Source organism: Manacus vitellinus, unplaced genomic scaffold, assembly GCF_001715985.3.
Source record: "Manacus vitellinus isolate BGI_N305 unplaced genomic scaffold, ASM171598v3 scaffold_17_pilon, whole genome shotgun sequence".
Classification (NCBI taxonomy): Eukaryota; Metazoa; Chordata; class Aves; order Passeriformes; family Pipridae; genus Manacus; species Manacus vitellinus.
Window position 1 is genome coordinate 4,142,218 of NW_021939256.1, and position 12,145 is coordinate 4,154,362.

The 12,145-nt window shown below is 38.3% G+C and overlaps 1 protein-coding gene across 1 annotated transcript in view; it reads right to left on the minus strand.

Annotated features, from left to right (window-relative positions):
- The window catches only part of GABBR2 (gamma-aminobutyric acid type B receptor subunit 2), a 370,340-nt gene that overhangs the window by 277,032 nt on the left and 81,163 nt on the right, over positions 1-12,145 (minus strand). Inside the window, exon 3 of the mRNA XM_018069987.2 lies at positions 11,745-11,915. Coding sequence (XP_017925476.1) covers positions 11,745-11,915 — 171 coding nt within the window. The remainder of the gene's footprint in view (positions 1-11,744; positions 11,916-12,145) is intronic.

A 12,145-nucleotide genomic window follows, 5' to 3' on the forward strand; every position in this document is an offset into this window, starting at 1 on the left:
TTTGATTCAGTGACCAGTTGTGGGACTACCATTTTATGGGGCTCACAGACGAGGTCAAATAGATCCTGTCACTTGAGTGCTGCAGTGGAGCGATACAGCCTCCTTAGGAAGGAGGGAAGGAAGATGAGGAGGTGGAGTTGCTCTTTATGAGGCAGAACAGTCTGACTACAAGGAGCTCTTCCTAGGGATAGAAAATGAGCCAACTGAGATCTTATGGGCAAACAGTTACTGAGCACACCAATGCAGGTGATACTGTAGTGGGTCAATAATCTTTGAATAATCATGGTGACTTGGAGAAGTGAATGAAGACTGGAGGAAAGGAAATGTCAGAAAACTACAGGCTGGCCAACCTCACATCAATCCCTGTGAAGGTGATGGAACATATTTTCTACCTAGAATTCATCAATGCTTTTGATATTGTCCCATAAGATTCTCCTAGAGGAGTTAATAAAGTATGGGCTGGAAAAGTGGGCAGTGAGATGAATGGTCTGAATGGCAGGGGCAGAGGGTGGTGATAGGTGGCATGAGGTTTAGTTAGAGGCCAGAAGGTACCCCAAGGGTCAATACACTTGAACTTCCTGTTCAATGTCATCATTAATTATCTGGACAATGGGGCAAAGTGCACCCCCAGCAAGATTGCTGATGACATGTAACTGGGATGAGTGACTGATACACAACAGGGTCATGCTGCCATCCGGAGGGACCTCAATAGGTTGGAGAAATGCACTGTCAGGAACCTCATGAAATTCAACAAGGGGAAGCAAGAAGTTTTGGGCTGCGGAGGAACAACATGCACTAATATATGCTGGGGACTGTCCAGCTGGAAAGCAGTTTGGTGGAAAAGGACCTAGTAGATGCCAAGTTTAAGATGAGCCAGCAATGGGTCCTTGTGGCAAATAAGGCTAATGGCATCCTGGGCTGCATAAAGGAGGAGTGTTGTCATAGTAGGTCAAGGGAGGTGATCCTTCCCCTCTACTCAGTGCATACATGGAGTGCCAGGTCCAGTTCTCAGTTTCTCAATAGAAGACACATGGAGACACTGGAGAGAGTCCAGTGAAGGGCTATGAAGGTGATTAAGACACTGGAGCATCACTCTTATGAGGAGAGGTTGAGAGATTTGGGACTGTTGAACATGAAGAAAAGAAATCTTGATAGGGAATCTCATTAATGTGTACTAATATCTGAAGGGAGGATTAAAGAGAATGGAGCCAGGCTTCTTTCAGTGGTGCCCAGTGGCAGGATCAGAGTCAATGGACATAAACTGAAACCTAAGAAATAGCATCTGAATGTCGGGAAACACTTTGTAACCATGAGGATCACCAAGCACTGACACCAGTTGCCCAGAGAAGTTGTGCAGTCTTCATCTGTGATGGTACTAAAAGTCTGCCTGGACACAGCCACTTCTAATTACTTGTTATTCACAATTTTTACCTAAATATTACTCCTTATTCTGTAGTTGAATGTGCATAGGCCATTTCCCATAAAGAAGGGCAAATGAAAGGCTAAGGTTCCATCTCCAATTTGTCCCCATTTCCTATATCATAATCCTAGGATCTTCCTATAATCTCAGGGCCTCTAAATATTTACCAGGACTCAGAAGAATCATGCTGGATCCAGCACTTCAGTAGTGTTCAAAACCTCTAGAAATCCCACTAATAACTTTTCCCTGTTTTGTTTTCATCATATTGTCATATTTTTTGCAAACAACAAAAGAAATTTACCATGGCAATACTCTTTCCTAGCAGAAATACCTAGATCCACTTCATGCCCCACTCCCTCCTCTCAGATGTGAAAGTACCTCTCAATGCCCTCCCCCAAAAATAGTCCTTTACACTCCCATCATGCAAAATCTTTACTCTTCACTTTGAGTGATGTCCAGTAAGTCTCCATTAAATTTAAGTTCCCACTTTTCCAAAGGACTTTAGAACTGCAGTGCAAGTTATAACCCTAGAGCTTGAGTCACTCTGAAAATGAAAAATTAGCTTTGGACAGATGAGCTGATTCACAACACAGTGAAATGACTGCTAAGATCAATTGCAGCAGAGAAGGCCGAAACTTGGGAGAGGGGCAGAGGACCGCCCCTTTCATCAGCGGTCTGCAATTATAGGGAAGTAAATAAAACATGAAACTGCACTGGAAGCCAAACTATATGCAGATCAATCTGTCTGTTCCAGACAAATAAAAAAAGACTGGTCGGCTGTTAACAGCTTACGTTCTTATTTCTCTGGGAGACTGCCAGACTGAGCCATAGGCTGCAGCGTGGTCCACACCACTGTTTCATTCAAGATCCCCGCTATAACACTGTAGCACAGATAATCAGAGGATGAATAGCACTGTACTAATAACAGTACAGATACATGTTTTGGGCATGACTGAGAATACATGAAAAAATCTCAGAATAGTGTTAACCCTCATCTTGGACCCTTTCTTCTTTTCCTGTAGAGTAAATTATTAACATGAAAAGATGGCAGAATTGTGACTATATGACACGATGTATGTTCTACATTTCTAGCTTTAAAGTCCAAGAGGGATGACTATGATGTTTTTTCTTAAAGCCTTTTCTTAGGAAAAGGTATCTCTAGCTCTACAAAGGTTCCACTTTCCTCACAGGGCACAAAAGGTTTTGAAACCTGCTGAAACTCAATTCTGAACCATCACAAAACCATCTAAAAGCAAGAATGAATATAGAGAAAAGATGGTATACATCTGAGTTGGATACAACCAGAATAATACAGAAACAATCACATTTCTTAAGAAACTATTAGGTTGCTTTTATTAAAAAAAATTCAAATAAATAAATGTATCTATGAACAGACAATAGCACTGAAGAGAACACACAAAACCACTTAAAAATTATTCTCATAACCCGAGATAATTCTAGTTTTAATCATTCATAGTGAAAGTGATAGGAAATAGACATATTTTTTAAATTGAACTCAAGTAACGGCCCTAGTCCTGGACATGGTAACTCCAAGCAGTTTAACAGCTGATTTATCTTCTTGACCCCAGTACTTGCAGATTACCTTTCACAAAGAACAGATTCTGTTAAATTTGCATGCTCTTCTGGGAAGGTTCATCATTCCAAAGGACATTCTGTGACTTTTCCAGGATTTTATTTTAATCTCTTAGCAATCAAGACCCTGGATTTTGAGAAATTGTTTCAGAGATGGATATTTCATGAAATAAGCTTATTATCTTCTGATTTAGGCAATATCACATTTTACCTACTATTCAGCTACATCATGTGCACTTTTAAATTTTATCACTTTACCATTGATTTTAATTTGAAAATATCCTGTAATTGCCTGATGAATGGAAGATAATTAGAGACCAAATCAAAACTATTGTGTGAGGGAGGATGGTTGCATCGGAAATCACTGTTTTGAATCACATTTCATCCTTGTATTACCCTTTTCTAAAAAAACAAGCATCGAAGAATAGAAAAACCCAAAACAGAAACAGGACAATGCTGCAGTATAAGCAATAAAATTTCAATCTGCAATGTTAACATCTGTTACAATTAGCATTGTCTTGAAACATTTTTTGATATAATCTAAATAGGATTTTTTTTTCTTTAAATATGTCTTGGTTTCAGATAAAGTGAAGATTTTTGTATCAGATCCATTAGGAAACTCTTAACCATGTGGAATTCTCAGTCATGAGGTATTAGACATATAGAAGGTACTGATCATTCCACTGCTTTATCTTGTGTTGCAAATACCAACCTATCACATGTGCACCGTGTAAGGTTTAAACATGAAAGAGTGGTGAGCAGTTCTCTAAAAAACTCTTCAATTTGGTTTGGTTTTGTTCAAGGAGTGGAATTTGACAAGGACTAATCAATTCATGTGAACCCTGGGAACTCTCAGGGTGATAGTGGAGTGTGAATCTTCAGTGCCAGATGACATAACCATACAATACTACCGCATAGCTCTAATTCTTGGCCAGGTGAATTTCTTCTTTTCTTCTTTCATTTTTGGAAGCTAAAACAATTTAAGAAATGTACTGAGAAACAGACTAAAAAGTGAAAAAATATTGGATAAAATACTACTGTCATAAAGAAAAAAATTTCCTTAGCACGAATGATGTTTGTGCAAAACGCCAAAACCACACTTATACATGACCTTCAGAAAATTCCAGCAAGCGACCATTTGCCTAAATAGCTTCTTTTAAGATTCTGAAATTTCTTACTTAAAGAAATATCTTGGTTATTTCCATTTGAAATTACTGCAGTGATTCTTCTTTAAACCACCTACAAGCACCATCAAAGATATAGTTTCCCTTTTATTAGTAGAAGTCACTTTCAGAGACTGCTTTTCTGTGAAGATCTTAATGGGTCAACTTGAATTATAGGAAAGCATAGTTATAAGACAGAACAGGGCAATTCATTCTTCTTTGCAAGCTCAAGAAAACTTGAATTAAATTGTTCCTAAGACCTTGCTATAGAAATTAGCCAAGAACTGGGAATAGGGCAATATGAAGGAAGACTTCAGGTACATGACCCTTTAAAAAAAAGTATAAATTAGGAAGTGATTGTTTTAAAAAGTTTTATAGTTAAACAATTACATTTATGCCTCAGTTTCTCTGCTGTCATTTGCTTCTTTCCATGCCTTTTCCCACATTTTCCCTCTACTGCCTTCTGTGTCTCTCTTACCTTCTACCTTTTTACTGTTCAAAGTTGAAGGCATGGCACTCCTTCTAGGATGAAATCACTGTGTACTATTCAGAGCTCCAAGATTTAACACTGCTGTTATCGGTCAAATTTGAGGCTTCCAAGGTCATTCGTGGACAAAAAGTAACATTATTCTGCTGCCTTAAAACATCTCAGCAACTGTGATGGAGAGCGAAAATCTCTGCTCTTCTTTTCTTTTCTCAGAATTCAAGCCTAAGATGTCAAGAAGCATAATCACACATAGAAGTCTACATGATGTATACAAAGAGTCATTAAAAATTGGTGTCCCAAGCTTGTTTTCTGCCTGAAATTCGAAAGGTCAACATATATTTATTTTCCCTGCTTAATCCCTCTCAGCCCCTCAATAACTCTCTCACTGCCTCTGCTTATTCACTGAAGTCTCATCATAACTGACCACTAACTCAGATCCAAATTTGCAGACTCCACAGTGAGAGAGCAAGGCTACAATAAATAAACTTCTAGATTAACAATACTTCTACCCTGCTTTCTCTAGAGCAACAGACACATACTCTGTTGAGAAGACTTGTTTGCTAGCTGCTTTTCTTTGGAACAATTTTCTTTTTCCCAGTATTACATTTTCTGGGATAAGACTTGGAACTGAGATGCTCAATTCCTTTAAGTTAGATAAAACAGACCCTGATAACCTGCTGATTTTTGCAGATGATGTCAGTGTACAAAATGCAACACAATCTAAAGAAATCCTAAGAGTGTTAATCATGCCAGAAAAAGTGCTATTTTGTCCACTTAAAAGGTTTGTTTCTCTTTAGTTTCTGTCATCAACGTATTTTTAGGTTATTGAACTCAATGAAGTCTGTGACAGTCACAAGAGAGAATATTTTATCTTTTATTTTTCATATTGTTAATCTATTTCATTAGCTTGCTGCACACTTCTCATTTCTTGTCTTTTTGAAATCCCACCTACACTGATAAAATTACATTAGAAGTTCTCAATATTTCCAAGAAGAAGCAGAGAAGGCACATAAAGAGACAATTAACAAGAAGTAGCGAAAAACAGAGAGTCACTTGAGACGAACAGAATTTAACTTATTTTAAAAACAATCCCAGACAAGATATTCAGTGGGAGGGAAACATATATTTTAAAAAAATCTAGAAATATCATGAATATGATACCAAACGTCAAGTTAAAAAGCAGTTTCACTGAATTTTAACATGAGAGGATAGCAAAAAGAAGCAACTGAAGCCAGTCTAGAGGAAGTGTCCTATCACAAAACAAGGAAGACAGAATCCCTCTTAGTGTACCAGTGCAATCAAGTGGCAACTTTCATTTTGAAACGTACTATGAACAAAAAAAAGTGTATAAATAAAATGAACAATATGCAGGAAACAACAGAAAAATGCTGAAGTAAGGTAAACTAGAATTACTGATTAGCATATATAGCATTATCTGAAACCCAATACACAACACATATACAGTATACATTTTTCTGTTCAGCAGTCATATTCTGAAGCCTGTACATCTTCTACAATACTGGTGGCTCCCATCAGTTTTGACTTATTAATAGTTAAGTATGACTTCATTCTCATGACTCTTCCCATTGAAGCATGAAAAACAGTAAACAACAGATCACAGGAATATTGCTTGGTTTGCCTAATTCAAAATACAGTCTCAAACAGGTAGTGCCAAACAGCACGAAAATTGGGGGCACCAGTCACTGCATAATCTCTAATCAGTTGAAACTTCACCTGGGAATTGGAAACAGGACATAGTCAGGACTTTTCCAAGAACTGTATGTGCAACAGTGTTATGGTTTAGGAACCTTATTCTCCAGTTTAATGCTTCTGGTGAAACCATGTGCCACTCACTCACACTCTCCCGCCCCCTCCTCTGCAGTGGGCTGGAGTGGAGAATCAGAGGCACTGAAGGTAAAGATCACAAGTTGAAATAAGAACAATTTACTGCAAACAGCAATGAGATAAGAAAATGAACAGTAATAGCAACAATACTAATGACAGAGGGTACAAGAAAGAGGTGAATGATTCACACGGAAACAAAAATGCTTGGCCATTCCCTCCACCACACTACATCAACCTCGAAAAGACTCTCTTTCCCCAGCCCTTGGCAATGAGGTGAGGTGGTATAGAATAACCTATGCATCCCACCCATGCCCCCTCCTGCCTACTGCAAAAATCAACCCTGTCTTGGCTGGAACCAGGACAAACAGCTACAACTCTCCAGGGTTGAGAGAGACGAGAGACCTCTCAAGATCTCTTCCAGCCTCAATTACCCTACAGTTTATATACAGTAAACACTTTTAAGCTGAAAATCCTGAAAATATTTTGTAACCTCATTTATAAATCTTTGCCCCAGAATTAACTTTTGAAACACAATCTTCTCCCAGAGGATGAGAACAGGGCAGCAATCCATAAAATCTAGGACACAGAAGCACAATAGGTATGAACCTGTCCTACTTAGGTAACAGAACTGATGAAGTGTGTATATTATCCTTATACCAAGTCAACTTACACAATTTAAAAATTAATCCAACGGAAGGGATATTCTCATTGTACAAACAGACCTGAAGAACTCACAAAGAATGCTAACAGTGAGCTGAGCTATTGGCAGCCATAGAATTCAGGTCACTTGAAAAGTCATAATCCTTGAGATTCAAGTAATGCCAAGAAAGGGAGTCTCGAGCCACACTAACAGTATGAGATGTATAGATGTTGCGCATGTGCTTTAAGAACTGAAACATTAGCATAAACTTCTCCATTCTCTCTACCTATCCTTTATTTCCCTATGCAACCTGGAGAATAAGAAAGATGTAACAATTTTTAAAAAAGAAAGAGAAGATTTATCACAAAGTAAAATGAAATGGATGACAATGCAAAGTCTCAGCAGAAAGGGTTACCAAAGGAAACAACTGAAAAAGAAGTAATAAATCCTCTGTGATTTTGGCCTTCAGAGATGTATTGGAGTAAGACTGATAATCTAAGCAATTGAGACAACTGTCTCACTACAAGGCAACGTAAACCAAAAAGCTTTATGACTTTGAGGAGCGGCTAACTTGCAGAGAAATTAGATGAGCTGAAGTTATTCAGGAGATAAGACAGTGATCCAGCTAAGGAAAAATATGGTCAGCCCCCCAAAAAAAATTAAGTTAGATGGCAGTTGAAGAGATGCAATCAGAGTTCCTGTTGACTAAACTACATGAGTATGAAGTCCCTGCACAATAAGAATAAGAAAGAAGCATCTATTTCTGTATGTGCTTAGGTGGAAGGACCACTGGAGGAAATTTAGATAGATATCCAAATTGTTCTAGATTAAAAAAAAAAAAAAAGAGATCTGTCAAACTGATACAGTCTTTCTGGGACATGGAAAAATGAGAGAGAGAACTGCTCTGTCTTGCTGCTAAGATTAAACCCTCCCAAGTTACTACACAGGCTTTTCTAAAGATTCCATTAATTTATTTCTACTTATTTTATTTCAAATGAGAGTAACAGAGATGACATTCAGTTACTTCTGATTTAGTGCTTTGTAATGCATTTTCAGTATACATAAGACCAATCACATCTTAAACTCAGGGGCATTTTACAACAAAGAGAGAAGTTTTAGATGCTTTTCAACTATTTTGTCACTTTCAAAAAAAATGTTAGAAGTATAGTTTTGCCTGATATTTCTTTAGAGGGAAAATTACGTTTTCAGTGGATGTATAGACTTATACCTGCACCAGGAGGCCACAAACAGGCCTTGATGGTCCTTCCTCTGGGACTTCCACCCACACCTTTTAGTCTTGTGTTTTCAGTTTCTGCCACAGACCTGTGCAGCAGCCACTAGACCTGATCCTGACCTGTGGAATGATTTCTCAGCTTGGCCTTGGACCTGCCTCAATGCTATGGACTTAATTGCCTGATGGTCTGAATGCTTGGCTGATACTGGTCTCAATCCCTGGGTCTGCCTTTCTCCCTTGCAGTGGGACTGGGCTCTGCCCAGACACCGCATGCTCTCCTGCTCTGTTGCTGGTGGCTCCCATCCCTCACTGATCCCAGACAACAAATTAATCATTTCCTTCACTTCTTCCTGTGCTTTCACTGTCTGCATGAGGAAGGGAGAAACTTTGCATTGAGCTGAAAAAGGAAGGATTGAGCTCTAATCATTTTGAAGATCCAGGACTCAACATGCTCTATAATAATCAGAATTCAAGGAAGCTTTAACTGGATCTTGCTTTACCTGAAAGCTTTAATGAATCACACTAAATTGAGTTTGTAGTCTGACTTAGAAGGTTGTTTATTACCTTTCAAGAGAAATGGAAAGGCTTTGAATGCAAGTGCAGCACTCTTGCAAACCTTTGAAAGTTGCAATTTTAACACTTCTTAAGTGACCCTGACACACATGAAGTCCATCCCTCTGTCCCAAAGGAAGACCAAGAATCACTGTATTGTGTTTGTTTAGTCTTATCCTAAAAAGCCCTACAAGAGAAAGATTAAAAAACCTACCCTGTCTATTTCACTATTTTCCACTTCTAATTGTTCTCATCAAACTTGTTTCTAGATGACTGAACCTTTTTATAGGTGTCTCTGGTCTGCTTCCTTCTTGAAGATGATACTAGATCTGATGTTCCAACTTACATCTAATGAACACTAAGTAGCATTGAAGTTTACTCAGTGTGTCGTGTCAATATTGCATTACATTGGTGTGGTGAAATGGGAGTTGTTTCTTTCTTTTTTATTTTTTACAAGAGGTCAGGCACTATGAACTTCTTGACCCTTACTCAGTTTGTGGTTTATTGTAGTGTCTCCCATATCTTTCTCTGGAGATCTGCTGCCTAGATAGTAATTTTTTTCACTTAAGTATTATTTATAACTTTCATCAATGGGCTGGTTTTGGCTGGGGTAGAGTTAATTTTCTTCACAGTAGCTTGCATGGGGCTATGTTTTGGATTTGTGCTGAACATGGGGTTGATAATATAGAGATATTTTTGTTTTAACTGGGCAGTGCTTACACAGAGCCAAAGCCTTTTCTGCTTTTTGTAGTGCCAAGCTGTCAAGAGAGTTGAGGGTACATGGGAGGTTGGCAGGAGACACAGCTGGGTCAGGTGACCCAAACTGACCAAAGGGATGTTTCATACCATATGACATCATGCTCAGTATATAAAGTGGGGGGGAGAAGGAGGAAGTGGAGGACTGTTGAAGTTACTTGTCTTCCCAAGTAACCATTAACACATAATGGGGCCCCGCTCTTCTGGGGGTGGCTGAACATCTGCCTGCCCATGGGAAGCAGTGAAATTAATTCCTTGTTTTATTTTGCTTGTGCACACGGCTTTTGCTTTCCCTATTAAACTGTCTTTATCTCAATCCATGAGTTTTCCAGCTTTTACCCTTCAGATTCTCTCCCCAGTCCTGCTGGTGGGGGAGTGAGTGAGTGAGTGGCTGTGTCGGGTTTGGCTGCTGGCTGGGGTTAAATCAATATAATTCTGAAACCTAATCCTGTCCTCTGCAAAGTACTTTCAGTTTTTCCCAAGTAGGTATCAACTGCAATTTAATAAACATTTTCTCTATCCCACTGTCCAGAGAAAACCTTATCTCTTTCTGGAGAAAACTACTTGACAGAATCTCATCCTTCTTGTTTGACAGTAAACCACTGATAACTACTCACTGAAATTATAATTCCAAGACAGAGAAGGGTAAAGCATACCATACTTTTTGGTGACTTTTAGCTTCAGCATTTGTTTTAAAAACAAATATTTTACTGACTTGATGTCAATTAACTTTAGTGGTAGCAATATTTGTTAGAGACTAGACTGCTCTTACAGTTATCTTCACCAAGATCAAGTTTCCCTACTTTTCTTTAGGAGCACTTTTAACATTTTTGTAAGTAAAAAAACACCACACTTACCACTATCACACCTCTTTGAGAGCTGTTACCTTGTCATAGAGGGAAATCAGATTGCTTTACAAGATTTATTCTGGACAAATCCATTTTTGTCATTGTTTAGCATCTTTTTATCTTCTGTGTAATTCCAAACAGATTATCTGCTCGAGTGTCTTTCTAGGAATTAAATTTAACCTGACTGGTCTATAATTCCCTGGGCCCTTGTGTGTTTTTGGGAAAGACAGACACAAATGTTTCTTCCCTCCCTCTACAATTCGTTTACTTTTTATCCTTTAATTCTTGAAGCTCATAAGGGAAGAGTCTAAGATTTCTTAAGTATTCCATAGTGAATTAATTGTGCGAGACAATTTGAAAATATTTGACTCATCTAAGCAGACTCTAACCTGTTCTTATCCCTCTTCACTAGTTTTAATTAGGCTGATCTTCAGAACACAGTCAGCCTTTTTAAAATGAATGCTGAGGAAGATAAAAAACCGAACAACCAAACAACAAGGCATACCTCTATTAGTTTTGTCTCTCTGTCAGTTAATGGGCTGACTCTTTCCCTTGTCTTTTTGTTATTAATTACTTATAGGGTGTTTACTTTTACTCTATTGTTAAACCCATGCTTAAGTCACTTGGTCAATACTTTACCACCATTACATTGACCAAAATGATGGTCAGGGTGAAACTCAGATTTTAGGAGTGCATGGTATGTGATCACAATAGTTCTGTGGGCCTCAGTCATTTCTGTCTCAGTAAGCTCCCCCAATATTTTCAGCCATAGACTTACCAGATTTTGTTTGTCATAGTTCAGATTGATGCTTAGAAGAAATCAGAGCACAAAAGGAGCACAACAAAATTTGATTTATTCTCTCTTTTATGTGAGCCAATGTCAGGATACCAGCCTCCTTCAAAGACATACATTTTTGCAAGTCAAAGAACATAAAGGGACTCTGCACTTGGGTGCAATGGTCTTGGGTGTAAAAAAACAGACATGCAAAGGTGTGGGTAGTTTTTTACTACAGACAGTCAAATAAACCCCAGAAGGGAATTAAGCTTATTCAATACAGAAAAGGTGACCTACTAAGAGAAAGCCAAACAAGACTGATATAGTGGGTCTGTTTCTTTTTATTTAATTGCTATTAATAGAGGAACCGACTCTTTAGAAATCTGATATTAGTAGCTCTCTGTGTGTAAGAGAAATTGTGCAAATCTTACCTCAGAAAACCTTGGTAAATCCTGGGTTAAAGTTCCTACTCTCTTCCAGTGATAGTATTTGAGTAACTTCAAAATTGCTGGATTCACTGCATTATCAGATGGCACTGTCCGGAAGAAATAAGGATATTTTTTCTTATCAGCCAGCTCTGGGGTTGTTGCTGCAAATGAAAGCTGGAAAAAAATCAAATAAAAAAAAATAAAAGTCAACACAAGTTCAGCTAGCAGTCAGAAAAAAAACCCTTTGCTTTTCTGGGTGCAAAAAGGCACAATCCGTGCACTGCTGTCATGTAGAGAAGTTTCATCATCATATAGCTTGGAAGTCCTACAGCACCATTTATTTTAAAGAGATTTTTTAACTTTAGCTCTATAATCCACTGTCTACAAAATTAAACTAGGGAATT